Source organism: Ictidomys tridecemlineatus, chromosome 14 (assembly GCF_052094955.1).
Source record: "Ictidomys tridecemlineatus isolate mIctTri1 chromosome 14, mIctTri1.hap1, whole genome shotgun sequence".
Lineage (NCBI taxonomy): Eukaryota > Metazoa > Chordata > Mammalia > Rodentia > Sciuridae > Ictidomys > Ictidomys tridecemlineatus.
Window position 1 is genome coordinate 1,267,562 of NC_135490.1, and position 27,221 is coordinate 1,294,782.

At 58.0% G+C, this 27,221-nt stretch overlaps 2 protein-coding genes across 15 annotated transcripts in view; both read left to right on the forward strand.

The window, feature by feature from the left end:
- Positions 1–1,125: 1,125 nt before the first annotated feature.
- On the forward strand, positions 1,126–20,463 carry Kbtbd11 (kelch repeat and BTB domain containing 11). Of its 10 annotated transcripts, none has more exons than XM_078030750.1 (4): positions 1,126–7,615; positions 9,153–9,291; positions 9,675–10,989; positions 14,338–20,463. In XM_078030750.1, the coding sequence occupies exon 4, from the start codon at positions 15,028–15,030 to the stop codon at positions 16,954–16,956; it is 1,929 nt and encodes a 642-aa protein (XP_077886876.1). In that variant the 5' UTR covers positions 1,126–7,615; positions 9,153–9,291; positions 9,675–10,989; positions 14,338–15,027; the 3' UTR covers positions 16,957–20,463. The 10 variants fall into 10 exon arrangements, with proteins under 10 accessions (XP_077886876.1, XP_077886880.1, XP_077886881.1 ...); XM_078030754.1 differs by having other exon boundaries at positions 9,675–10,361; XM_078030755.1 differs by having other exon boundaries at positions 9,675–9,756.
- A 2,599-nt stretch (positions 20,464–23,062) lies between these two features.
- Myom2 (myomesin 2) overlaps positions 23,063–27,221 on the forward strand; it is an 83,459-nt gene continuing 79,300 nt past the window's right edge. Inside the window, exon 1 of one of the 5 annotated variants that reach the window (XM_078030726.1) lies at positions 23,063–23,289. The gene's annotated coding sequence lies outside the window, so the exon portion shown is untranslated. The other 4 variants (XM_078030728.1, XM_078030727.1, XM_078030732.1 and 1 more) reach the window with 4 other exon arrangements.

Below are 27,221 nucleotides of genomic sequence, written 5' to 3' on the forward strand. Positions count from 1 at the left end.
TCAAAAGTCCGGACGGAACCCACGGGGTCGTCGGCAGCGGGCTGCCGTCCTCCAACCGCGTCAGCGACGCACGCTGCCCGTGTCGGAGAGGCACGCTCGACCCCGGCCTCGCGGTGGCGGCGACCGGGTGGGGGGCAGACCTGCTGGCGGCCCCCGCGGGAGCCGGGGCTGTCGGATGCCAAGCCCGGGAAGGGTTAACCGCGAGGCCCGGCGCGGCGCGCGGCCCTCGGGAGGCGGCTCGCAGCCCGGGCGCCTCCGCGGACCCCGGCCCGAGGCGCACGCGCGCCTGCCGCCCCCGCCCCAGCTCCCCTGCGCGGTTCTCCGAGCGCCCGGCGCACGCGGGGTGCGCGGCCCGCTGCCCAGCCCCGGAGGCCGGCCTGGCAGAGCCCGGGAGCCGCGCTTCAGGCGGCAGGAAGGAGTCGCGGACCGCGGCGCTCGCACAGGTGCCCGAGGGCCCTCCACCCCCGCCTCCGCCGCGCTCGCACAGGTGCGCGGGAAGAGGCCTGTGCGCATGCGCGTGCAGACCCCGGCTCGGGTGGGCGTCGGGGTCGAGGGAGAGCGCGGAGCGGCGAGGTAGGGCCGGCGGGGCTGGGGCCGCCCGCGGGCGAGCACGGCGCCAAGCCCGGGAGGGGCTGGGGCGCAGAGCGGGTGGGCGCGGGAGTCGGCGGCGGTGCGTGGGCGGGGGCCGGTGTCCCTGCGGGCGGCGGCGGCGGGCGTGGGGGTCTGCGGCGCCCGCCCGAGACAAGGCGCTGCCCGCGCTGGCCTCCCGGCGGAGAGGGCCCGGGCCGCGGGCGCCCGCCTCCCGGGAGCTGCGCGAGCCGCCGGCGGGGCGGGTGTGGGGTCGGCGCCCCCTCCCGCGCTGACCGGCCCCGGCCGCGGACGGCCTGGCGACCCGCTGCCCGGTCCAGGCCGGAGCGCAGCCCACGCCCGCCGCCTCGGCCGCCTCTGCCCCGGCCTCGCGGCCTGCGGGACGTGGGCGCCACCCGCCGCGGTCTTCCCGGCGCCGACGCCAGGGCGCGGGGTGCCCGGTGGGTACGTGCCTGGCAGCACGGTGGGGAGGGTTGGGGAAGGAGCCCGCCGCATCTCGATGAGCGGCCTGCAGCCGCTCCTGGCCAGGCCCCTGGAGACGCCGGGACTGCAGTTTGCGGGTTTCCCTGGCAGCCCTCTGCCCCCTCTGCGGACAGGAGACCCTCCTGCTGGGCTTTTTAAAATCCCACCACTGCTTAGATTCCTACCAACCGAGTTCTCTTCGCCCCCCTCACATCTATTCACTAACCTTTATGGCTACTCTACCCACTAAGGCACATTATTAGGATGAGTTCCTCAGAGTTCGCCCCATTCCCTGCGGTTCTCAGCACCCCCTCCGTGTTTCCAACTAGATGGCAGTTACTCCTGTCTAATTAGGAACCCAGCGGGTGTCAATGGAGGCCTTCAGCCTCTTCTCCCGAGCTCATGGTTCCTATTATTAGAATAATCCTCCCGCGCCCTGCTGTCACAGAGGGAAGCCCCCCTGCTTAGCTGTGTGTTGGGAACTTGGCGTTCCAGGGCTCCCTTCTGGGTACCATTCTGCAGGTTTCCATGCCCGTGGCCTGGACATGTGTGATCACATCATCAGAAAGCACAGAAAGAAAACAGCTCAAGTGTTTTGCTCTCAGGGTTTAAGGCAACCTTGGGCTCAGCCGGAGGAGAGAAGGCTCCTAAATGTTATGGATAGTGGATTGCTGGACCTACGGCCTTCCCAGGCAGCAGGGTTTGTGTGCGTCCTTTGGTGCTCTGTGTCCAGGCCCTGACGTGGCTCCTGGGGCACTTTTCCATGGAAGGCTGGAGGGCTCTGGAAGTGTGCTTTGGGGATTGTCACATCACTCTGCACATTTCCCCAGATAGTGCCAGTTTGATGGGATTTCCTCATGTGCCAGCAGAAGTCACACATCAGCAATGGCAAGGAGAAGGTTTCTGTCTCTGTACGTTGGCTTTCTGGGTCTTTCCCTGAACTGGATGCAAGAGGCACACCAGTTGTAAGTGCCTCCATCTGGGATCCTATTTCAGTTGTTCCTAAGTACCAAGAGCATCAATCGTTCCTTAATAATAGCTGGCTGCAGATCTGGAATTGCTGAGGCAGCTGTTTGCCTCTGAGCCTCCTTGCTCCTATAGCCCTGGTCAGGGAGGTCTGCTGAGGAGTGGGCTTCAGAGCTGCCCTCTGAGCAGCTAGTTACCCCACCAAACCAGCAGGGCCATGCTGGCCCTTCCCTGGAGTTCAGGGTTCTCCTCTCAAAAGTGGCCTCGATTTTGTCTTTTCTCTTGAAATTATTGTGGTTATGTTGGAGCTCAGAATATCTTTGTAAAAATATTTAACAATGAATGACTTTAAAAAAATCCACAACTTCCAGAGCTTACCCACCAACCCTGCTCAGGCTAGACATGACAGTTAGACAGTGCCTCGTGAAGGTAGCCCGCCTCCCTGCAGTCCTGTGCCATCGTGTTCCTGCCCTCACGACTGTGTGCCTGCTGAGGCACAGCCCCCGCCCAGCCCTGTGCAGCTGACTCTTGATACAGCGGAGGACAGACGTGCAGTCCTGTCATCGTAGAACAAACACATCCGTGCTCCGAAGGAAGGGGTGCGTTCCATGAGCTGTTTGACGGAGGGCCATGAGTTGAGGTCTCGGGATGAGATGGCGTGGCACAGACCCTGCTGCAGGGAATGGCATGTGAGAGAAGGCCACCTTCTGTGATGACTCATGGTCACCAAGGACTGTGTCCTGAGAGAGCCATCAGTGGAAGTGGGGTCATTTTTTCCAGGAAGAAGTCACAGTGTGTCTCTTCTACTGTGCATAGAGAAGCCGGGTCCTTGCACCCAGTAGAGAGAACACAACTTGTGGGTACGTCCTCAGACTGTCTGCAGAGTGTAACCTGCCGTGGCCTGCCTCCACTGCTAAGGTCACGGCCCTCCCGTGAGACAGGTCAGACTCAGGCTCCGCTTCCAGCCCTGCAGTCTGGCGGTTCCTCTCCACGTGAAGGCCTGTGGTGGGAGAGGTGAGGTATCTGCCCCAGAGCTGCCAGCAAAGTCAGTGCAGTGCTGGCCCAGCACGTAGGAGGCCCTGGGATGCCCTGTGGGGCAGGCTCGGGTCACTCCTGCCTACCCTGGAACTAGTCGGGGTTCCCTGAGAAACAGCCAGGAGAGTGTGTGTGTGTGTGTGTGTGTGTGTGTGTGTGTGTGTGTGCAGATTCACTGAGAAGCCAGTTGAAGGAACTGACTCGTGGAACTGTGGCAGTGTAGGCCAGCGGGCAGGAGACCCAGGTGCTGTGGTTTGAAGGTGACGTGTTTCCACCTAAACTCAGGTTCCACCTCAGTCCCCAGTGAAGCAGTGCTCGGTGGTGTGGCCTGAAGCCACTCAGGATGACTGCCTTGCCTCGCCTCGCACTCCTGTTGCTGGAAGACTGCCCTTGTCTCTGCCTCTCCTTCACGGCCCACCGTGGGTTGGAGCAGCTCGACAGCCCTCAGATGCCCAGGAGGTGTCAGTACCGTGTCCTTGGACTCCCGGCCTCCTGCACTGAGCCGGGGGACCCCTTTCCTTTATAATGTACCCCATCTTGGGTGCTGGGTCACGGCACAGAAAGCCAATGATCCGGGAAGAGCAGAGGACGCAGAGGTCTCTCCTTGTCCGAGGCCTTCAGTTGTGGAGGAGGCCCACACTCGGGGAGGCCACCTGCTTTGCTCAGAGTCCACGGATTTAAATGGAAGGAACGAGAACAAGAAAACAAGCTCTCCACAGTGATTTGTGGACCGTGTTTGACCTGCGTACGGTGGCCTGCCTGAAGCTGACCACGGGAAACTGACCACATCACCCTCTGTTCTGGGGAGAGAAACGGGGGGGCACCTGGCCCTCCCAGACCTGGACACAGCTGGTGTGGCGGGTAGCCAGGGAGGGGCTTGCCTGGTCTGTGGGGACCCTCTTTGCTCTGCCCTGACCTGAGGGGGCCTCCCTCTCCCAGGAGACGCCTGGTGTTGGCAGCCGAGTCGTTTCTTGGCTGCGTCCTGCCCGGCACCTCGTGAGCCTCGTGTCCTGTTTGGTCTGGCCGCGTGACAGCACCAGGGTTTCTGTGGACCTGCTGGGGCCCGCGAGCTGGACACAGCGGCACCAAGCTGGCTGGCTGTCTTTGCTGGGACATGCTCCAAGTCCACTGTGAGAAAGTCCTGGAAGCCCTGTGCACTGGAGGAGAGCAGAGTCCAGGGTCCTTTTTCTGACCGTTCCTGAGGGACTGCTTCCGGTGTTTATGGCATCGTGGCAAAGGGCCTCACTGCCCTGTTGGATTTAGGTTTTGCCTGCAGGCTGCTCCTTGACCCAGGTGCAGAGGCTGGGAAGAGAGTTTTATTTTCAAACCCAGCACGGCCTGGTTCCCTCCGACTCTAAGGAGCTCAAGTGGCTTCCTGGGCAACCCAAAGCAAAACCCAACAGTGTAGACAGCAAAGACGGAGAACCAGGATCAAAGCGCACAGCTGGAGAGTCAGCTGACCACAAGGAGGGTAGCAAGACAGGAAGAAAGGAACAAAGACCACGCAAATAGTGAGAAAACTGAGAAATGGTAGACTGAGTCCTTACCTGTGAACAACTGAGATCAGATGCGTTCAGTTCTCCAACTGAAAGACCTGGAGAGATGGTGACTCTCACCTGTAGACTCAGGAGTCTGAGGCAGGAGGATTGCAAGTTAGAGGCCAGCCTGGGTAACTTAGAGTTTCTATCTCCAAAAGGGCTGGGGATGTGGCTCAGTGGCAAAACAACCCTGGGTTCACTTCCCTGTGGGGGCGTGCAACGGCTGTATATGCTGCCTCGGGGAGACACAGTGAGCCTTTGAAGACAGCCTGAGGTGAGGGGACAGGAGGGGTCTCCGTGCAGTAGAAGCCACAGAGGGGGTGGCTGTAATATCAGAGCAGACTAGAGAGAGGCTGCAAGCCCGCATGCAGCTCTGGTGGTGCGGGGAGCAAAGGGTCAGCTCCTTAGCAGTGCAGCTTCCCTGCGGGTGGCTGGGCAGGCCCCCCTGGGTGGGCTGGGCATGGGGGCCCTGCGCAGGCAGGCTGCGGTGCTAAGGCAGCAGGGACCGGAGGCCATGCCTTGCTGGGGGTCTTTCCTGTGCCCCATTCAAAGCAGAGCCGCGTTGGGACCTGTGTTCTTGAGGCTCGGCTTGCTCCTTCCTGCCATCTTGCCACCCCTCTGCTGTGGTTTGACAGAGTGTGGTGCTCGCGTCCTCTGGGCAGGCCTCTCGTACTCTCAGGACATTCACAGGTCTGTGGAAGTCCCTTTGTAGGAAAGCCTCCTAGCTAGGGCCAGTCTGTGACCCCCAGGGAGAAGGTGGCCATTGGCCAGGTGCAGAGCATCAGGAAGGCTCTTCTGGTGGGGGTGGTCCCAAGGCTGGAGCCACTTCCAACCCTCCCCCCAGCACGGGCCCTCGGGAGCTGGTCAGGACTGGAGACCCAGCTGTGCAGAGTCAGAGCCCCTCTCCTGGTCTTACTGTCTCACAGCTGTCCCAGGCACAGGGCTGAAGTTTTGGCCCTGGAGGGACCTCAGAGGGACATGCTGCCCGTGACACCTCTCTCCAGGCCCTGCACTTCTCACCTGAGGCTGCGGCTCCACCCTTGCTGTTTGGCATTGATGTCTTAAATGACATATTTGCCAAAGTCGGACCCTTGTTTTGCAAAAGAGCGTCTCTGAGCCTGACTGTTCTCTCCCCCTGTGTAATATTGAAGCTATTGACTCCAAACTTTCATTTTAAGGGGGAAACGTGAAATCAAAATCACTGTTGGCAACTTTCACCTACAAACCATATTTATCCAGATGTCACAGATGTTAAAAAGAGTTTGCAAAACAGGAAATGGTGGCCCAGCTTGCTCCGATTCAGTCTGGGGCAGGACGGGAGACGAATGTGCTTCCACCCTGGAGCCCGCCCAGCAGGAACACGGGGCAGGACACTTCTAGTTCACAGTGACAGATCACCCTCAGTCATCAGCCTCCTCCCTCCTCCCTGGAGAGGGCAGACCACCAGGCCTGGGCGAGGCGCCTCCCGCTTCTCCTCCGCCAGGCCCCAGGCCCCAGCATCCAGGCGGCAAGTGCGCTAGCTTCACCCACATGGAATCAGAGTTCCAGCACCTGAAAACCAGAACTCGCAGCTGCTGATTCTACAGAGGAGACACGTGCAAGATCACAGCCACCGTTGGGTGGGGTTCAACTAGAACGTCACGGGTCCTGATCAGTGCCTCTTCTAAGTTGATGGCCACTGGATACAGATTGAAAACGGGGTGGGATGCCCTCTCCCACCTCTTTGATCTGTTTGGTTAGGATTTGAGAGTCCCTCTTTCAGTATTCTCACAAAGGGGCAGCACAATTGTCAAAAAGAACTGGTGCTGACTGTTCAGGTGTGGCAGACCCCAGACAGCTGTCAGCTGGCTGTCATTTGTCATGAGAGCTAACTCTTACTCTTAGAAACCCCAGGATGCAGGAAGCACCTTCCGGCCCCCTTCCTCCTCTTATCCGACCCTAGACTCCTGCCTCTCTCCTTCCTTCCTGGTTTTCACTTCCTTAAAAGACACTGGTATTTTCTGTGTTTAGAATGCATGTCAATGGCATTGTATGGTAACTTTCTGCAAATAAACCTTCAGAAATTAAGGTTCATGTTTTTGAGGTGGACTTGGGTGGACACAGGGAGATCCAGTTTTACCATTTTCAGAGTTTCGCGGTGGTGATGTGTACTCGGTAGTCAAGCAGTCCTCTGTGTTTGTACAAAAGGAATCGGAGGAATCTTGGTAAAACCTGGCTGAGCCCTCGGACCCCAGCCCCACTGTCCTAGATTCGTGTCTCCAAGCCGTGGCTGACTTCCCATGTTGAGACGACAGAGTCCAGCTCCCCACGACCCCAGCCAGCCCCAGCGTGGACCAGGCTTCTTTCCACACTGTCCGCCTTGCTCTTCTCTCAGTTTTCCGTGTGTTCCACATCCCAGAGGAGACTCACGGGCCCTGAGCAGGAGCCAGGGACACAAGCCCTTGCTTGTGTCCTGCCAAGGCCCTCACCTGGTTTGAAATCCATTAGAATTCGGCTGAGCTCCACGGGGCTGGGACTCCTTGCCGTTGCGCAGGCACCCAGCCCTGTCTGCAAACTGCAGGTGCTCCCCACCTCTCTGCAGTGAGCACTGGTCATTTACCAGGGTGAGGAGTGCGTGGGTATCTGAGTAGACGACTGGACTAGCTCCAGGATCCTGAGTCTGATGGCAGGGGATCTGCAGCACGCTCAAGTCAAGCTGACCTAGACGCTGCTCGGGACTGGATCTCGGCTAGGAACCTGACAGGTTACAACGGTACACCTTTCTCCAGGGTCTCGGTGGTTCTGGGGGTGATGTTCATATTCATGCTGCACGTCCAGTTGAACAGATAATTCTGTAATCTGGGCCTCCAGGAACAGCAAGTGCTTCCAGTTTCAAAAACAGTGTCACAGTTTGCGTCCTGATCTCACTTGCAGAGACCCAGAGCACGATCGGCATTCGTCTGACGTGGAGACTCTTGAATGAGTCCGTCTTTCTTTCAGTACTTCAGTCTGACTCAAGGGATTCAGCCATGCCGTAGCAGAAGCAGGTGGGCAGAGTTGTTCTCTTAAGTCTTGCTATAAGTGGAGTCTGGGTGCCCACTCCCCTGCCTGCAAGGGTGTCTTTCCAGTTGGGAAGCCCAGACTCTATCTCAGAACTCTCCAGCTCAAAACATCCCGGATGGATGGAAGTGGCAGATGGCCAAGTCGGTCCAGCAACTTCCATGACCTGGGTGTCCAACTAGACGGGAGTAAATTTAACTTCTCTAGGAGTGCTTCGAATTCCTGCAGATAGCTATGCCCTAGACCACCATCCCCCGGTGAACCCAGGTCAGAGCTCCCGTCCCCAAGGCTGAGACCAGGCTTCTTAACTTCCGGCCTGCAGGAGGGAGCCCTGCTATCTCCCTGGCCAGCAGTCTCAGATGTCCCTGAAGCCACCTGCTGCACATGCCAGAGGAGGAGCAAGGGGCCAGTGTCAGCTCTGTTCCTGTTCTCTTGCTAATGGTGCCTGGGTCTTTTAGGGTCAGGTACTTGATAGTGATCCTTGAGCATTTTCTCATCTGTTGAGTCAGCAGTGACTCTTCCTCCTGGGCCGTGTGTGGTTGTGGGGCTGGGTGGGCCACTGCTGTGAGTGCCGGCAGAGTCCAGGGGCCACCCGTGGTCTCACCCTGCCAGAGGGAGCCTTTGTGATTTGGGGATTTGTGGTTCTTGGTGGGGACGCTGCTTTGTGCTTGTGAAGGTTCACGGGCAGAAGCCACCCTGAATGGGGCTCCTTATCAGCACCCCGTTCAATCCTAAACACTGGGCCAGGGAGGGATTTAGGGTTTTTTTGGTAGTTGTAGACGGACAGATGCCTTTCTTTATTTTTATGCGGTGCTAAGGATGGAGCCTTGCCCCACACATGCTCAGCAAGCGCCCTGCTACTGTAGCGCCAGCCTGAGGGGGTTTTGAGCTCAGAATCGCTCAGGTTTCCAGGGATGGGGATCGTCTCATGCTCACTGCAGCCAGCCAGGAGCCACCAGCTCAGACCCAGAAGCTGCGTGGAGCTGCCTTTGGGCAGGACCCACTCCGGCTCCTCTCTCAGATGTTGTGCTCTGTTGAGTTCCCTCTCTTCTGCTGGTCACAGCTTTCCTGGGAGTCCGGCCGCTGGCTCTGGCCCGGAGTGCATGTCCACCACTGTGTCTGTGCACAGGCCACAGGGCCTGGCTGGGCCCCTGGGTACTTACTAGGATGGGGCTTTTCCCTAAGGGAGCAGACCTGGGAGCTTCCGTTTCCACATTGGAGTCGAGGTGACCACTCGTGACCACTCGTGGTAATTGCCTCAGGTCTCAGCTGTAGGCTGAGGGACCGTGGGACCTGGGTTTGCGATGCCCAGGGGACACAGGACACACAGAGACTCTGGAGTTCTGTGGCTGTGGGCTTACTCGGTCCTCGTCACACCTGGAGAAGGCCAGATGTTCTGGACAAGGGACACTCACGGTGGGTCTCTAGTTGAGGAGCGTCTCACTTTAATGCCTTTGTTCTCAGAGATGCTGGGAGCCGCGTGTTTTCCCAGACACCTGAGTCCTTGGTCTGTTCTCCACACAGGTGAGCCCTCGGCTTGCACTGAAGGAGGACCTGGGGAAGTCCCCGCCTCGGCACCTGCCGGGGAAGTGACACCTGCCCAGTTGAAAAGGAGCGCCAGCCGACCTGCCGCCAGTGCCTCCCCCAGGTGCACACAGGACAGGTGAGATGAAGGTAGGACTCACGGGGGAGGGACATACTTGGCAGCCAGCGGTGGGAGCCATGACGGTTCTCAGGCTGGTGATGGCGTGTGCCTCCGGAGCAGGACCTAGGACTCTCACAGGTTCGTACTAGAGAACAGAAGCAAGAGAAAGAGCCCCTGTCCCAGTCCTCGTCCCTATCGCCAGGTTTTCAATCCATCATGCATTTCAACTCCCCCATCTTTTATTGGTGCAGTGTGGTGGTAGGCCTGATGGGATCTGTTGTGGCGTGTTCATACGTGCACACAACATAGCAGTCTCACTGGCCAGCATCCCTCATTTTAAAGACAGTCTGTGCCATAAAATACACATTTATGGACATGACAGCAGTGTGTATCTGCTTTAGAAGACACCAAAACTCAGTGATGTAGATGATGGCGCCTGCCTTGACCCCGCATCCAGAGACGCCTGCCTTGGAACCACTTTTGGTGAGATGTACTTCACGCGGTGCCTAAGAACCCTCTTCGTGCCTGTCTGGCTGCCGTCTGAGCTGGGTTTTCTCTCCCTGCTCTTCACTCTCCCCTCCCCTCCTCGATGCCTCTCAGAGCCCACTCTGCTAGGGATGAGCCTTACTGCAGCCCTCCCTGTGAGATGTCCCTCTCTCAGGTGAAGGGCGACACCGTCAGCACTGGTAGGCTGCAGTGAGGAGCGTGGCCTCAGAGAACCACATTCTCCTGGCTGCGGGAGAGTCACCAGGCAGAAGGCTCTCACTGCAAACACCGACCCCATGCACAGCCTGCCACCACGTGTTCCCCACCCTGAGCGCCTGCAGCAGGCGAGACTGGCAAGTGAGAGGAGCAGGTGCCCCTGACCTTACCTTCCAGCCTGAGCAGGGGGCTGTAAGAGCACCGTCTACACTGAAGCTCTTCTTCAGGGAACTCTCAAGAGTGTACTCCTCCCAGTGAAGTCCCGCCAGACTTGACCCCGTCACCCCAGAAACCCTTCGGAGACACGCTGGAGGCATGCCACAGGGCTCAGGCGCTGCTGCAGCAGGATCACCCGAGTCATTCCCCTCTGCATGGGGGCTGGCAAGGTTAGGACGTGACTCTGTGCCACTCAGGAGACCTGTGCAGGGCAAGGGGAGCATCAGTTACTGATTAGTGCCCAGGCACGGTCAGGAAGATCACTGTCCATGCAGTCTTAAAGTGTCCGTCATAAAAACAACTTGCAGGATGTCAGTCCACTCTGGTGGACTTACTGCTGACCTGTGGTGGTGCCATTTCTGGGCGGCACAGGGAAACCTGCCAGGGTGGGGCTGGGTTTTCTTTCCTGGGTGGATCCTCACTGCTGGCTGTTGGATGTCCCGCAGACCCTCAGGGCAGTGGGTCAGGTCTCAGGTCCTCAGAGTCGGCAGGCTGCCTTACTCAGTGAACACGGGCTCCGTGGGGAGTGCCCGGGCAGCTCTGGAATGTGCAGCCAGTGCACGTTTCAGGGTCCTCCCAACTGTGCGGTGGCCTGAGCAGGTGGGAAGTGGGCGGGAGCGAGGACTCACTTGGGTCTCCCTCAGCACTGCTGGGCAGGCCCCCTCCCACCTGGTCATGTGTGCCAGAGACTCTGCCCCCATTGAATTTGGCCTAAGGAGGCCATGACCTTGAAGAAGGATAATTGCATGAACAGCTGCAGGCAAATCAGTACATTCTGCACTGAGATCCGAGTCCCTGGTGAGTCTCTGAGACTAGGTTTTCTTTACTTCTTGTGTTTTCTTTCTTAATTAACCTTTCAATTTGCTGGCTCTTAACTGGGTAAATTCTGGTGTTGGGGAAGGCATACGGTGGGCGCGGCAAGGTGGTGTTCCTCAAGACTGGGGTGGCAGAGGTGGGCACGGTGTGGAAGATGTCCGCAGCCCATGCCACAGAAGTTCACACGAGCTTCCTGTGTCCCTTATAACCAAAGAATTAATTCCCTGTGACTGAGAGGAAGCTTCTTCATAGCAACTGGCATAATGGAATTTTATATTTAATTTTGAATAAGCTAACATCCACATTAAATGGGCACAGAGGGAAGTAATTTTGTATTTTTAATTCCTATGAATAGTGAAGAAACTTCAAAATATTTTTGTTCAGGCCTGTATAAGGTCCAGAGGACAGTCATGTTCTCCAGGGGAGAATGCTATGTGACTCACGTCTAGTTGAAACTTGTCAATGCAGAAGGAGACTTGTTCCTCATCCCCATCCCTGGACGCCCTCTCAGCCGGAGCCCGTGTGAGAGCCTGCCCCAGGACTGTGACGCATTCCAGGAGTGGTGCTCAGGGACTTTCCTGCAGTTCCACCCTCCACAGGAGCCGCTGGGGTTCCTGTCCTGTGCACAGAAGCCTCCCGGAGGGACGGATTCAGAGCCAGCCTGTGTGTGTGTGTGTGTGTGTGAGTGTGTGTGTGAATGTGTGTGTGTGTGTGTGTGTGTGTGAGAGTGTGTGTGTGTGTGTGAGTGTGTGTGTGTCTGTGTGTGTGTGAGTGTGTGTGTGTCTGTGTCTGTGTGTGTGCGCGTGGGGGGGGGGTCCCAGCCTCTAGTCCAGAGAGATTTGATGCTAAGGGTCTTAGCAGGGTTGCTGCTGAGGTCTCAGAACTTATTTTTTTAAACATCACTGTTTTGCAGGCTTGAAATCTTACATTGCCCCTTAAGTTAAATAGGAAACATGGTGAATTTCAAGGATGAAGCACAGCTTAGAATTGCAGGACTAGCCGGCTTCCTGTGCGTGGCCAAGCAGGAAGAGCAGTGTGCAGGTCAGACAGCTCAGGCCACCTTCCCTGGGAGAAGTCTGTGGAGCTCATCACCTCCTCCCAGGGCTCTGCCCATTTACCTGCAGGGAAAATCCCAGCATTGGGTCACCCCTAAAAAAGGAGGACTGTCTAACAGCCTCTGCCTTCTTCGTCCCTTCGTGTGGGGCAGGATGCCGGGTGCCGCTGGCTCTCTGCAAGGCTCTGGGAGACCACGTCAGTCAGGTGCCCCCCACGCTGGGGAAGGGGTAGTGCAGCTCTGGCCCTGGTACAGGGGCAGCAGAGGCCAGCATCTCAGCCCTCAGGACAATCGGCACAGGCCTCAAGTGTCTACAGTGGTGTGTCCAGCACCAGCTTCATGGAGGGTGGAGGCGGGCCCATCGGCCGGGTGGCTGTGCCATGCCTGGGCCACAGTGGGACTGCACACCCTTGCCTGGGCCAGCTCACACTGCCAGCCCTGCTGCGGGACAGGGGAGGTCCAGTGGAGTGAGCACAGTTCAGGAGGCCATTTAGTGACACTGGGTTGGAGGACATGCAAGCAGCTGTGGCGAGCCCAGCGGTCCTGCCTTCCAGACACCTGAGCTCTGCCTTTCTGGGTGAGTGGGAGTAAGAGCCACTTCCATTCCTAGAAAAAAATGACATTCCTTTTCCAAAGTCTGCGGTCTTCTGTATTTGCAGAAGCAGTGTTTAAAAAGCCAGTGAGCACAGCCAGCTCAGATTCTGTGTCAGACACTGATGTTCACATCCACTTCTGAGCGAGGCAGGCAATTGTGTCCTCATTTTGACCTGTGTCACCTTGGATGACTCAGCCGGAGTCCCCCTGGAGCCGCTGGGGGCCGCACATGCTCCTGATCTTCACGGTCTGCAGCTTGACCTCATGCTTATTGCTGTGGCCAGCGATCTTTTCACCCCCTGGACAGAGCACTGCTGGATGGTGGGTGGGAGGCTGTGCTGGGCTGAGTCATGGCCCAAACAACACAGCAGCCTGTCCCTCAGCATCCCCTGTGACCACACAGCAGGACAGGGCTTGAGGTTACTCCTGGACTTCCCCAACACTGCATTTCCCAGGAATTCCACAACAGTGTGTGCAGCGTGCCACAAGGTGATGGGGAAAGCTATCTGGCAGAGGGAGGGGGACGGCATGAATTCCCAGCGGGAAGACCTTCCATTTCTGAGAATAAGGAGAAGGCCTTTCCAGGGACAACTAGCAGGAGGAGCGGGCCTGCAGGTGTGCACCCTTCCCCCACGGTTTACAGGGACTGGCAGCGGCCTTCTGTGTGCTAAGCAAACAGCAGGACCTGCTCAGGAAGGTGGCTGCCAAGTGCTCCCCCATTTGCGAGGTCAGTAGGCATTCTGTAGAACGGAGAGGTGCCAGGCTCGCTGTGCACGCTTTCCTTGTGCACATCCTTGAGGAAGCTACCACCCCACTTGCCTCTCCCCTGGGTCAAGCCGCCCCCGGGCAGGTGGGAGACTCCCCAAGGCTCTTCCAGTTTGGGGGAGACACTGTGTGACACTATCCTACACCCCTCTGCAGGGCCCATGGGCCCTCCCGTGCTGGTCTTTGCTTCCGTCAGCTGTCTGTGCCATTGCTCCTCTGAGGGTTTTCAGAGATGAGATTCCAAGAATGACCAGGTCAGGCTGGGGCTGTGGCTCAGCAGTAGAGCACTTGCCTGGCATGTGTGAGGCACAGGGTTGGATCCTCAACACTGAATAAATAAATAAAGGAATTGTGTCCATCGACAACTAAAAAAACATGAGAAAACAGAAAGAGTTCAAGCAGATGTAGGCACTGGACTCCTGGGGTCCTCAGTGAGGCCGACCTCAGAAAGGTTCCCTGACACTTTCAACAAGTATTTGTTGTCACCGAGTCTGAATAGGTGACTGAAACGGAATGAGAGGCTGTCCACACTGATAAAATGACAGCCGCCGTGCTCTCTCAGGGAAAGACTCCGGACTCTGCATACATTGAGTCAGGATGAAAAGGTGGGATGGTTCCCACTGGGCTGCTTTTGACCTATGGAACCAACAGCTTCACTCAGCTGGACCCACTAGGCCCAAGACCAGGTCTGGTCATGCCGTCCTTGAGCTGGTTCCCCAACAGATGCCTCTTGTTCATTCCTAGGTAATATTCTGCACATCCCATTCCCCAAGTTCCAGCAGTGAGAAGTCACAGGCCTGCAGCCCCACCACCCAAGCTGTCATCGGAAACCTGGGGAGGGACTGCGGTAGAGCCCAGTGACAGAACAGGCTCACTGCACGATGCAAATTCAAATCTCCTTTTTCTCCCGTCAACAGGAACAGAGTGTGAATGATCGGGAGGCACCCGATGACAGACAAGGGCAGCTGAAAGCAAGGTCTCCGATGTGCACAGTGACCTTTCCTGACACCCACCTGGCAGGTGCGGATGTGGACTTGACAGCCTTGAGGCCAGGACACAGACCGCATCCTCCAGCTGACCTTTGGGTGTAACTACAAATGGGAGTCAAAAAGAAGGATCCGGTCTGTACCTACAGTGGAACTAAAACCCAGGTCCTTAAGGTCCCGACCCTTCTGTCTGAGGCAGCAGCGTTGTGATACAGTGCTCCTGTGGGGACACTGGGGGTCAGACACACGTGACAGACCAGTCCCACAGACAAAGCCACATCAGCCAGCGCTGCAGCCCCACGTCTGTCCCATGCGTGGACTAAAGCCTCACAGTCCCGGCCACGCTGCTGGCCGGTTCCTCTCCACCTGAGCAAATCCCCGGCCAGCGCTGAAGCCCCAGCGTTCAAAAGTTCAGCGAGTGCTGGGCACGCCCTCCTTGCAGGGGAGGAGAGGGGAAGGGCAAGAAGGGAGCAGTGTGCACAGGGGGAAAACTGTGGACATAGTGAAATCTGATCGCGTGCCAGAAAAGCGTGTGAAGCTAGTGACCCCTGAACAACGCCTGGCCACGACCAGGCATGTGCGGCCACTGAGCGCGCGGGCGGCGGCAAAGCACAGACCGCCATGGAGAATTCTGTGGCCCCCTGCGTCCTTTACCCAGGGGACCGCGGCGTCAGCGGGACGGAGCCTGGGGCTCCGGGAGAGGGCAGCCTGCAGCCGCCGGCCACGGGCGAGGGCGCGGCGTCCCCCACGCAGACACCCTGCAGTCTCCGCGCGTCCCTGTGCTTCAGCTCCGGGGACGACTCTCCGCCGCAGTCTCGCGCTGCCGCCGCGGAGGGTGCGGCGGCTTCCTCGCCCTCGCACCGCAGCGGCCAGCGCGTGGTGGAGACGCAGTGGGAGGTCAGCAGCGCGGGCGCCGCGTCGCCGGAGGAGCTAGTGTCCCCGGAAGAGCCCGTGTCCCCGGAAGAGCCCTCGTCCCGCCAGGAGCGCGCGCGCCCTGCGGAGTCTCTGTCCCTGGTGGAGTCCCAGGAAGAGCTCGGAGAACCCGCGCCTGTGCCCCCCGGGGTCGGGACCGCGCACGGAGAGCCCGACCTGGTTATCGAGGTGTCCGGCCGGCGGCTGCGGGCGCACAAGACGGTGCTGGCGGCGCGCAGCGACTACTTCCGCGCGCGCGCGTCTCGGGACGTGCTGCGGGTGCAGGGCGTGAGCTTCGCGGCGCTGCAGCTGCTGCTGGCCGACGCGTACAGCGGACGCATGGCGGGCGTGCGGCCCGACAACGTGGCTGAAGTGGTGGCTGGCGCGCGCCGCCTGCAGCTGCCTGGTGCCGCGCAGCGCGCCACCGACGCCGTAGGGCCGCAGCTGAACTTGGCGAACTGCTACGAAGTGCTGAACACCGCCAAGCGGCAGCGGCTCTCGGAGCTGCGCGACGCCGTCTACCGCTTCATGAGCGACCACTACCTGGAAGTGCTGCGCGAGCCCGCTGTGTTCGGGCGCCTGTCGGGCGCCGAGCGCGACTTGCTGCTGCGCCGCCGTCTGCGCGCCGGCCGCGCCCGCCTGCTGGCCGCCGCGCTCGGGCCAGCCGGGGAGCGCTCAGGCAGCCGCCCGCAGAGCCCGTCAGGGGACGCGGACGCGCGCGGCGACGCGGCCGTCTACTGCTACCACGAGGCGGCCGGCGAGTGGCGCGAGCTGACTCGGCTACCCGAGGGCGCGCCGGCGCGCGGCTGCGGCCTGTGCGTGCTCTACAACTACCTCTTCGTGGCCGGCGGCGTGGCGCCCGCAGGCCCTGATGGTCGCGCGCGCCCGTCCGACCAGGTCTTCTGCTACAACCCGGCCACCAACAGCTGGAGCACCGTGCGGCCGCTGCGTCAGGCGCGCTCGCAGCTGCAGCTGCTGGCGCTGGACGGCCACCTGTACGCCGTGGGCGGCGAGTGCCTGCTCAGCGTGGAGCGCTATGACCCGCGTGCCGACCGCTGGACCGCGGTGGCCCCGCTGCCCCGGGGCGCCTTCGCCGTGGCGCATGAGGCCACCACCTGCAATGGCGAGATCTACGTGTCGGGGGGCTCCCTCTTCTACCGCCTGCTCAAGTACGACCCTCGACGCGACGAGTGGCAGGAGTGCCCGTGCAGCAGCAGCCGCGAGCGCTCAGCCGACATGGTGGCCCTGAATGGCTTCATCTACCGCTTCGACCTATGCGGGGCTCGAGGTGAAGCTCAGGCGGCGGCCGTTCCGGGCGGCGGGGTCAGCGTCTTCCGCTACCACTGTCTAGCCAAGCAGTGGAGCCAGTGCGCCGCGCACCTGCGGCCTCCGGGCGCCCCAGCCGGCCCGCAGCCCTTCCGCTGCGCCGCCCTGGACGGCACAATCTACTGCGTGAGCCGAGCGGGCACCTGGCGCTTCGTGCCCTCGCAGGATGGTGAGGCCGGCGGCGACGCAGGCGCCGGCGGCAGCTTCGAGCCAGAGCCACTGGGAGCCCCCCTGGACATCCGGGGCACACTCTTCCCATTTGTGCTCAACCTGCCTGAGAAGCCGGACCGGGGGGAGCAGGGCGCGGCCTAGGGCAGGCCGGGATCACTGGGCATCTCCCTTGGGCAGCTGTGGGACCAAAGGGGTGGCCCCGAGGGCTGCAGTTCCCAGTGGGTAGGGGGCAGAGGAGAGGAGGAAGAGAGCGGTGGGGTGGGTTGCTGCTCACTGCACCATGTATACGCTTTGAGGATAGAAGCTTTGGGGCCCTGAGGCGTTTTTCCGGTGCCTTTCTCAGCGCTTCTCAGTTCTGGATTCTTTTTTGCTTCATTTTGCTTAGTGGGTGGATGGCAGAAGACGTAAGACGTGCGCAAATGGCTTTAAGATGAGATGCAGGATACCTAGGGGAGGAGAGGGGTCAACAGATGGGTCCTCAGGTGCAGCTGCGGCCCTGGGGGTGCAGGAGGGTGAATATAAGGTACAGCCCTCTCGGGGAACTGAGCCCTGAGCACGGAGGAGGCGATTAGAGGTGCTGGGCAGGGTTCCCTCGTGGCCAGGCCAGAGGGAGTCCTAAAGTAGGCCTGCACCAGCTCTTAGTGCAGCTGAAGAGAGAAGTCACCCTTCTGTTTTGTTTTGGGCCTGAGGTTAAAGCCAGAGCTGATAGGTAAAGCTTTCTGTGATTTAGTTAAACAGCTCGTGTCACCATGGCTGCAGTGGTGGTGGGCTCAGCTGTAGAGGGACTTAACCTTTAATTACCAATGGGATTTCTAGGCCCTGGGGCCCTGCAGTGTTTCCTCTGCCAATCACTGGACACATCACTGGGGTCCCCGCAAGCCAGAGCAGTGAGGCCATTGAGTGGAGGGGCCTGGAGTCCTTGGTGGCATGGTGATGATTCACTGTGACTTGACTTTTTGATCTTTGGTGATGAAATGTCACCTGGCAGCACATGGAATCAGGAAAGTTCACTGAGAAGGCACTTGTCTGTTTTGAAAGGACCCTGTGACAGCCAGTCTTCTCATTCCTGCCACCTTCTAGAAGGAGCAAGAGGAACACTTCCTAAAAAAGAGGGTCAGAATCATTTTTGACAGTTCTAAAAATGAATGAAACAGGCACATTTTAAACCCATTACCTAATGTTTTAAATGTGTACCATGTAATTCTGATGAGGGATATTAATTTACCAACATCATTCTAAGAAAACAAGGCAGAGTGACATGTCATAGGAATATAACAAGGGAAGATGTCATGTATTTTTAATGTAGTTCAGCAAGTGACGTTTATCTCATTGTGAATCCCAAAATACCTGAATAGAATGGAAGTGAAACTCACTACTTTGAGAAAGTACAAAGATATAAAAGAAATCAGTTGATTTCCCCTCATTTGTTAGGTCAGTTGACTTTTCAGAAATGCTGGCCAGGACTTCCTGTCCATTAGTAGTTCAAGGGTAGAACTCACGCTCATGAACAGGCAAACTGGTTTGGATTGCAAATCCAATTCGTCTTACTGTAATAGGACAAGTGCACAACTTTCTGGAACATACCTAGATGAAACCATGCAGACCTTGACATGACTTCCTTATTAACCAGTGGTGGGATAGTGGGACGTAGGCGGTGCTTTTTAGAGTCTTTGGTCGTGAAAGTCTTGGTTAAGTGTGTTTAGAAATGGTCAGCATGAAACTCATGCATGAAGGGAGTGGGATTCACAGTGGTAGTTGGAGTGTGTTCTGGTGGTGTGCATGCTTGCTTCTGAGTGTGCATGAACCAAGAAGATGTCTTGGAAACTTGGCCAATCATTTTGGGAAAGAAAGAGAGACTTACTGATTTTATTGGCCTTTTATAGGCGTATACTCGAAAATACTTAACAGCAAAAAGGAACAGGTAGTGTTTTTTGAAGAGATGTACATTGTATATGGTAGTACATACTCTCTAGAATGTTATTACTAATGCTAAAAGTTTTAATATGAAAAGGGTCCAGGCTAATACTTTCATCCCTTAAATATCAAATTCATAAAACACCAGCATTGTGATTCTGCTTGACAAGTCACTCCTGGGACGTCCACTCTTGAGCTGGACCTCCGGAGTGACGGCGCTCCAGAGAGAGGGTAGGAGTGCTGGGTGTCGTTTGGCATCCCCCGGTGCCCGGGAAGTGAGCTGTTCTTGTTTGGCTTGGTGGCAGAGTGCCCTTGGGAACTGGTGGCAGGTCCCCGAGGCGGAAGGAACGACTGCTTCCTTAGTAGTAAAGGGATCCTGGCCAACCCCTGTTGACCGTCACGTGAGAACAAAGGCCGGAGGCCCTGACGCCTGGAGAGCACCAGGCTGCTTGCCTTTGTGGGGCCGGGCCCTGTGGTGGGCAGCAAGGCTAGCACCCATCAAAGACGCCCTTTGAGGACATGGCTGAGACTTGCCCTGAGGCCTGAGGAGGGTCCTGTGGCCTTCCGTCAGGTGTCTAAGTCTGCGTCCCACGCAGCTCAGGAAGGTAGTTGGTGTGAACAATCGCTGGTCACTGGGGCGTAGGAAGAGGTTTCTAGGTTTAGGACACCGTGTTCTCCTAAGGTCAGCCTTTGCACACTGGCCTCTCCTGCTGGGAGGACAGTGCCGCTCTCAGGAAGTGTGCACGCGAGGGCTCTGCCCTCTGGGTAGCTGGCAGCATCGACTCTGGGTTGTCCGTCGAGGGCACGTGCTCAGCGCAGCCCTGTCTCCCTTCTGTTTCGTGTTCTGGGGGGAGCACCCCAGCTCTGACTCTTGACAGCTCTCTGGATCTGGGTCATGGTGACTTGATCTTCCAGGCTGTGGTGACTCCTGTGTCTTTTCCTCTTAAGAAAACGCTGTGCGGATTGAGTTGCCCTCAGTTAAATCTCTGACCTGTATTGGTCTTGCTGCAAATACTTAGGCAAGAAATGAGCCATCTGCTCCACTTGGTTAATTCTGGGCCTTCAGGGATTCTGCTGCAGCTGTGTGCTCTCCGGGTCTCTTGGGAAACTTCCTGTTGCTGTTGCTGTTGATGTCCGCAGCTCTGGGCTCTTTGCTGAAGTTGGGACAGTCGGTGCACAGTTGCCGTCACCTCTTGGCAGGGTGCTTGTTTGTGCTTAGTCAATGCCTCCCTGGCTGACGGGGGCTTTCTTTGGCGGTTCCGTGTCACTGTTTTGACCCCCTTCTTCTGCAGTGTCATTATCTGCGAGGAGGCAGGGTCAGGGGCTCCAAGTGGAACCAGAGGTCGGAGCTGTGTCAGGGTTCCTTCCAGCAGCCACCACATTTGTGCTTTCTTCACGTCCACAAAGACGACGGGACTCGGGAGCAGCGGGCCCTGCACAGGGCCAGTGTGGCAGGTGCTCTGGGTGGCTCGTGCCTGGATTCGGATTGAGTGAAAGCCCACAGTTGTATTGTGAGTTGAACACCCCAGTGCTTGGCAGAGCCTACGTAGTCCCACTAACCAGTACTTACATGCTGCCCTTTACTAATGACCAGCTAGCTGTACCTGTGTAAGGCAAGTTCAGAGCAGTGCTACTGTGTCTATTATGCGTTTATCAGCGCTTGAGCATCAATGCTGTAAAACCCTTTATGTGTGTGGACCTATGCAGAGGTGAAATAAACTGTGTGGAACGCCAGTGCCCACAGGTCTGTGTGTGCTTGCTTCTCCCCCTCTCGGCAGCAGGACGCCAGGCTGGCGTCCCCCATCTGTGAAGCAAGCTGTCCAGCTCAGGATGCCCGAGGCCGAGTTGCCCCTCACAGGTCCTCACGGTGTCCTGCTCCTTTGACCCCCCTTCCTCTCCTTCCAGAGAGGCCCACTGATCTGAGGACCTGTCCACGGCCTGTTGAGTGGTGGGGTCAGCTGGTTACAGGGGGAAACCAGGTGAGGCTTGGGAGGAAGAAGTTTATCACCTGTGGGGGTCTCACGGAGGGCCACTTCATCCAGGCAGGGTCAAGGGGAGAAACGCCAGATGGTAGGGACAGGGGAGAGGACAAAGCCAGGCTGGGCCCTTACCTGTGCTTCCGTGAGAAACAGCTGGGCAGAGCAGTCAGCTCAGGATTGGCTGATTTCGGTGGGTGAGCCATGGGTGTCTCCGGTGGCCTGGTCCCTGGCTCGGGGGCTTTAGGCAGGGAGCACCTTGGTGGGTGTCTGAGTGTAGGGGCGGAGGTGGGGTGTGTGAGGGGCATGCCCTGGGCAGGCCTGCGCTGGCGGGAGGAACCGGCTGATGCTGAAGGTGGCCGTATCTGCCCAGTGGCGAGCTCTGCAAGATGCCCAGACCTGGAGGGACCAGGGAGTGTCACAGGCTCCCCCGTCCCCTGCCCCCAGGAGCACCCCCTCATCCCACTGGAATCCCAGAGGGCCTGGGGCTGGAGCCAAGGTGCCTCCCTGTCCCTGTGCCTCCCAGCTCTTCAGAACAGACTGAGAAACGGGCTCAGTGGGGAGCGGAGGAGACCAGCTGCATGTGCACCCCCAGCGGAAGCAGCACTGGCCTCTGCAGATGGGCTGCGAAGCCCCATCAGTGGGCCCCGGCGCACTGGGATGCAGAGCTCAGGTGCCTGAGGCGGGCCCAGCTCACAGGCACGTCCTCAGGACAGGCTGCATGTGAGGAAGGGCAGTCCCAATATTTTCCCAGGGAGAAGGAGCAGGGCGAGCGAGCCACAGCCAGGCCAGAACGTGGCACACTCCCGACATTTTGGAACAGTTCCGGGAGTGGCCCTTCGAAGCCTCGCCTGTCCTTGGGAGCAGAAGCTTTTCCTGTGTGTGACAGGAAGTGACCTTGGTGGCCCAGAGCCCTCTGAGCCCAGGTCACCGCACCCTTGGTCCTTAATTCCAGAGCTGGGTGGTAGGTCACGAGGTTATATCTGCGGTCCCTGAAAACGAGGCTCTGCGTTTGCTAGGTCCAGAGCCCTTGGCCCCAGCCTGCGCCACCCACAGATCCCCACAGAAGGGGGGTGCGGCTGCAGCTCAGCTCAGCAGGACGTGGGGACCAGGCTGGCCATGCCCAGGAGGAGAGGCCTCTGTGACAAGGCGCAGCACTGCCTGGTGTCTGGAGATGTGTCGATGCTGATGCACACGCTGGGGTCGGCCACCCAGTGCCTGCACCATGAGGTAAGTGTTCTCCTGGTCCAGTCTTCACCGGGGTCTGAGCGACAGCCATCCTGTCACCCCCAGCTCCCCTCCTCGGCCCCAGCCCTGTCTCCACCTTGTGAACGGAAGTGAGCACTTGCAGACCAGACCTCACTGCTCAGTGGGCCCTGGAGGACCCCAGAGCCACTGCTGGTTGGTGGCAGTCGGTCCAGGCAGTTTCCCTCATGGATCTCTCTTTACTCAGAGGGGACAGGAACATTGCTGAAGGGCGGAGATGTGCTCAGTACCCCAACTGCTGTCTCTGTCTCTCTCCTACATTTTCTTCTGCAAAAATATTCTTCAACTTGAACTTCCCTGAGCCTCAGTGTTTTCCTTGCCAAGTTTTAGGATTTGGATAATCAGAGTGGTTTTCTTTGCAGCCTTTGAAACTAGATCTAATGACAAAAAACATACAGGCTCTTCAGATTGAGGTGATGAATCATCTAACAGAAGTCGGGTGAAGGAGATCCAGCAGAACCGTTCACGTAACTCTAATAGTCTTGCTCAGTGAGAAGAAGGATTTTAAACCTCTTTAGATAAATGAAATAAAAGCTATTTGTGCAAAGAGGTGCACCCTGTGTGTTGTGTTGTGCTGACCAAGGCGCTAATGCGGCCTGTGGGCACTGAGGCTGTGCCAATCGCAATTGTGTGGCCAATACCTTAGAGCTATCACATGGTGACAGTGTCTCCACACACTGCAGTGGCAGAGATCAAGCCATCGACTTGGGGACAGGCTTGGTCTCCAGTTCTCAGGGAGGGCACAGGCTCATGGCCCTTGGAGTGAGAGGGACAGTCCTGGCTGCTAATGTCCTAGATACCCAGTTCCTGATGCTGGGTGGCATTGCAGAGGACACAGCACCCCTTGAAGCAGCTCTGCCAGGCCGGTAGTTTATGAGGCAGAGGTCTTGAAATGAAGCAGAAGTGACAGCCCTGCCAATATCCAGTGAGTGCCACTACCCTGCTTCTGCATGGCACTGGGACACAGTGGGCATGAGACTTGCTTTGCCCAGAGGAGCTCAAGCGGCTGTGACACGTGCCGACAGCTGCTTGCTCAGTGTCAGCAGGCGTCCTGGGGTGCCGACAGGCCACGCCTGCTCCAGCACTGTGTTTGCACGTGGCAAGGCTGCAAGTCCAGAGCAGCCGCACGCCACACTCACCTCCTGTTCTCCTTTCTGGGCTGCACACTCATGTTCAAGGCAATGTCTGGCTGACAACTCCTGTGGCTTTGCTCTTACCATTGACCTCTCCAGTCCACAGTCTGGGGTCAAGGTCACCATATCCACCACTGTGAAAGGAACTGGCTCCCAGATGGGACACCTCCCTTAGGAAGCTTCTGGTGAGTGTCAGAGCCAGGGTAGCACATGGGTGACAGCAACGTGAGGCAGGGAGAAAGTCTGTCTGGGTGGCACAGATGCAGCCGGGAGCCTGCCGGGAAACAGAATGGCGAGTCCTGGGATGTGAGAGCGGAGGCCCAGGGCTGGCTGCGCCCTCCCTCTCCCCCGTGTGACATTGACACTGTCCTTCTGCACTCAGAGCAGACAGTTGAGAACAGGCATGTGGCCTAGGGACACTGCAGGCTGACTTGAGAGGAGCCCACCAAGGAGAGGGAGGACAGAGAAGGTCCCCGCGGCAGGCGGCCACAGGACCGGTAGAGTCAGGGGAGGCTCTGAAGAGGAACTGCAGAAGGAGGGACGGCAGAGGGTCCTCAGCTCTCTGGGAACCAAAGGTTCTTAAAAATAGTGATTTGGAGACAGCAGCAAAAACGAGTGGAAGGTGCAGATTCCCCTGTCCCCCAGCTGAGCCCAGCCTCCAAAGCAGCTCCCCTTAGAGCCGAGTGTTTGTGGAGCTGGTGGGCTTGTGAGACCCCTCCCCCAGGGCCCACAGCCGACGGGGGGGGGGGGGGGGGGCACGTGGTGCTGGAGACGCCCTGGGTGTGGCCACATGTATGCCGACTTGTGTCCCCTGCAGCACCAAGAGCGCCTCTCTGCCCTGAAGGCCTCTGTGGCCTTGTTCTCCTCCTCCGCACCCTGCTGACCACCGGGCCCACAGTTTCACCTCTTCCAGCATGTCCTGTGTGAGACTCACAGGGCACCCCCTCCCCCAGACACCTCCAGGCTGCCAACAGAGTGGCCGTCTCTTGATGGCATGAGCTGGAATGCTGTTGGGCACGAGCCATGTTTCTGCTGTATTTTGCTCACGCTGCGTAGGTAAGACCCGCTATGCCAGTCCCCTCCACACTCCCAGGCTCCTCTCAAGTCAGGTACAGGACCAGGGCGAGGTTCTGGGACTTCCACTTAGCCACCGTGGAGCACCTCCACATGTCTGGGGGGCCGTGCCCTCCCCCACCCGAAGCACCTGCGTGTGTGGGTGTGCCCACCTGCCAGCATCCGGGAGCCCCCCTCGCACACAGCACCCCCATCGTTACGTGCCTTATTTTAGTCAGCCTGTCCTTCCCCTGGACAGCAGGTCGTTAGCTTCACGTGCCTTTTCCTGCCTCCTCTAAGCCGGAAACCACTCACTCTGGGACCTGCCGATTTAACTTCTTTGATCTTTTCATTAAGTGTTTCCTGTTGATTTGTCGAGCTCCTGGTAGACTTTAGAGAGATCACTTTATTCTGGATATTTTTAGATATATTCTCCCACCTACCAGTGGGCACTTTTGGTAGGGACCTTTTACTGAATAGCAATCCTTAACTTGAGTGAATGTCAAATCTCTAACCTTCCCCAGAAGGCTTCTTATTTGGGGATTAATCTTTAACAGAAGAACAATGAAAATGTTTAATGTTGGTTAACAGAATTGTGTAATATGTAAGCTGTCTAACTCTTAATTTATTGTCAGGATTTCCTATAAAAGGAAATAGTGTATTTTTCTTAAGAAACTCTTTTCTAAACATGTTCTCGTAACACCCGGAGCGGTGGAATCCTACCATACAGCATGTCTCCTTACACTGACATGGACTTAAGAAAACAGAACCAAACAGATACCAGGAGGAGGAGTCGGGTTTGGACGAGCAGAATCCCCGAGATCTAAGGGAGAGTGGACAAGGCGTGCGTTGTGGATTTGACTGAGAAGCAGCAGGGGTGGACCAGGCCGTTCACACAGACACGGTGAGCACCAGGGGCCACAGAAGGTGCCCCAGTCATGGTGAGCACCGAGCCGAGATGGAGGCCCTACAACCCCCCAAGCTGCAAGGTGAGCTCAGTTTTCAAGCTTAGAGCCAAGTTTCTAACTATACCTGGGTGAAGCACGAGCCACCGAGGAAACACTGAAAGACTGGATGGCTTCTGGGTGGTGACTGACTGGCAACGGGTGCATCCTCCGGCAGAGCCAGTGCCAGTGTGATTGCCAGGCCCAGGAGCAGCCTGCCACGAGGTCCCCTCACTGCGCCCCTGCCTCCTTGCCAAGGGGTCCCAACCATCCTCCCCCGCCCTCCCTTCGAGGGCCTGGGTGAGCAGGTGAGTTTCTGAACTTCAGAGAAGACTGAGCAGCTCATTTGGAGGGAGGCTTAGAGACAAAGGGGTTGAAATTTAAATCTGTCCTTTGACCTACAATTTGACATTGTCCTTTGCAACAGTCTTACACGGTCTGCTTCTGCTTCCATGGTTTAATTTGGAACCTCTAAAGCGTGGAAGAGGACTGGCATAGCTGGTCTTACCTATGCCTTATAAGCAAAAATATAACAAGAACATGGCTCGTGCCCACCAGCAGTATTCCAGCGTCCTATCGTCATTTAGGGGCCTTGCTGGTGGCAGATGCACAGTCATGTCTCCTCTTGGGTTTCAGAGCCCCTGGATTAATGTGAGTGCCTTGGTACAGGTCTGTGGAATTGAAAATGCTCTTCCAGTCGGAGGATTTCCTGGGAATTATGAGGTCAAGCATTGGGTCCCTCTTCCAGCAGACTTGCTTCCCCACAGCTGGGGCCAGTTAGATGTGTTTACACTTAGAGACTGACTGGCTCTGGGGTTCAAGTGGGAGTGGTCGGGCCGATGCACAAGGACTCTCTGAGGCCGGCTCCCACCTCCGCCTCCCTGCAGTATGAAGGAGACACGAACAGCAGAGCTGCGTCTTCTCGGAAACCCCTAGGTGCAGAGAGCCCTGTCCCAAGCCCAGCAACCTGGGCTGGTCCCAGTGAACCATGTGACCAGGTTCCCACAGTGGCACCAGGGGTGAGGATTTGGGCACCCAGGGGCAGCTGGCCCAGGACTCCAACTGCATAAAAGCACCCCAGGTTTTCTGCAGAAATCTGCCTTGGGAATTCCCATCTGTTTCCTGCTGCACTTTTCCTGCCTCCCAGCCCCCTGCCCTTCAAGGTCTCACGGACAGCATCGATGGTTTCCGGGCTGCATTCCTACACAAGGTGCTTTCTTTCCTGCATCTTGCTGGTCACAGATTACCCTCTGTCCAAACGCAGAAGCAGAAAAACAGGGCAGAGAAGTGCCCATTGTCCTGCTGGGTGCGGGGAGGGACAGGCTGCAGGCGGCAGCTGCAGACAAAGGCCCCTTCTCTCCCTCCTGCCTGCCAGTCGGATTTCCTCCCAAGACAGCGGCCCAGCACTGGCCTGCCTGGCGCGGTGGTGGTTTGGCCCTAGTGCTTGTCCCACAGCTCTGGAGGCTGCAAGCCCAGGGACATGGTGCCTGCAGGTTCCGTGCCTGGCCCGTCTGGCTTCTAGAGGGCACCTCCCGGGTGTGACCGCTGGGAGGAAGCGCAGTGCCTTCCTCTGAGGATACCAGTCCTACCTACAGGCCACCTCTGACTTTCCTCTTTTCCTTCCTGTGGGCCCTGACACCAAACAATCCTATGGGGGGGCTGCCACCTGAGAGGGACAGTCTTGGCCCAGACAGGCTCCTGACGGCAGGAGACAAGGGCCACAGCACCCCAGTCTTGGTAGGCTCGACTTTCTCACTTCCCACTGTGGGCCCCCGCTGACCCACCTGCGGAGCCGCCTCCTGTGTGAAGTAACCGTGGGGCTCCACTCGGACTGTAATATCCGGCCTTCACTGGATCAGCCAACCGCTCAGCGGGTCCTCCGGTCCTCCAATTAGGGCGCAGGGCCGCGGTGGTCAGGGTGTGAGCGTGCGGACTGGCCAGGTCCTGCTGCTGCCCCTGGGCGGGAGTCCGGGCTTGCCCACCCGCCTCAGAGCAGGCACCTCAGTACTTCCAACAGCGAGCTCTGCGCTAGGAGCTGAGCGACCTTGGGAGCGCCTGGGGACACAGGTCTGAGGCCCGTGGAGGGAAGCAGCCGCTGCTTTGCCTTCAGTGCCAGGTGG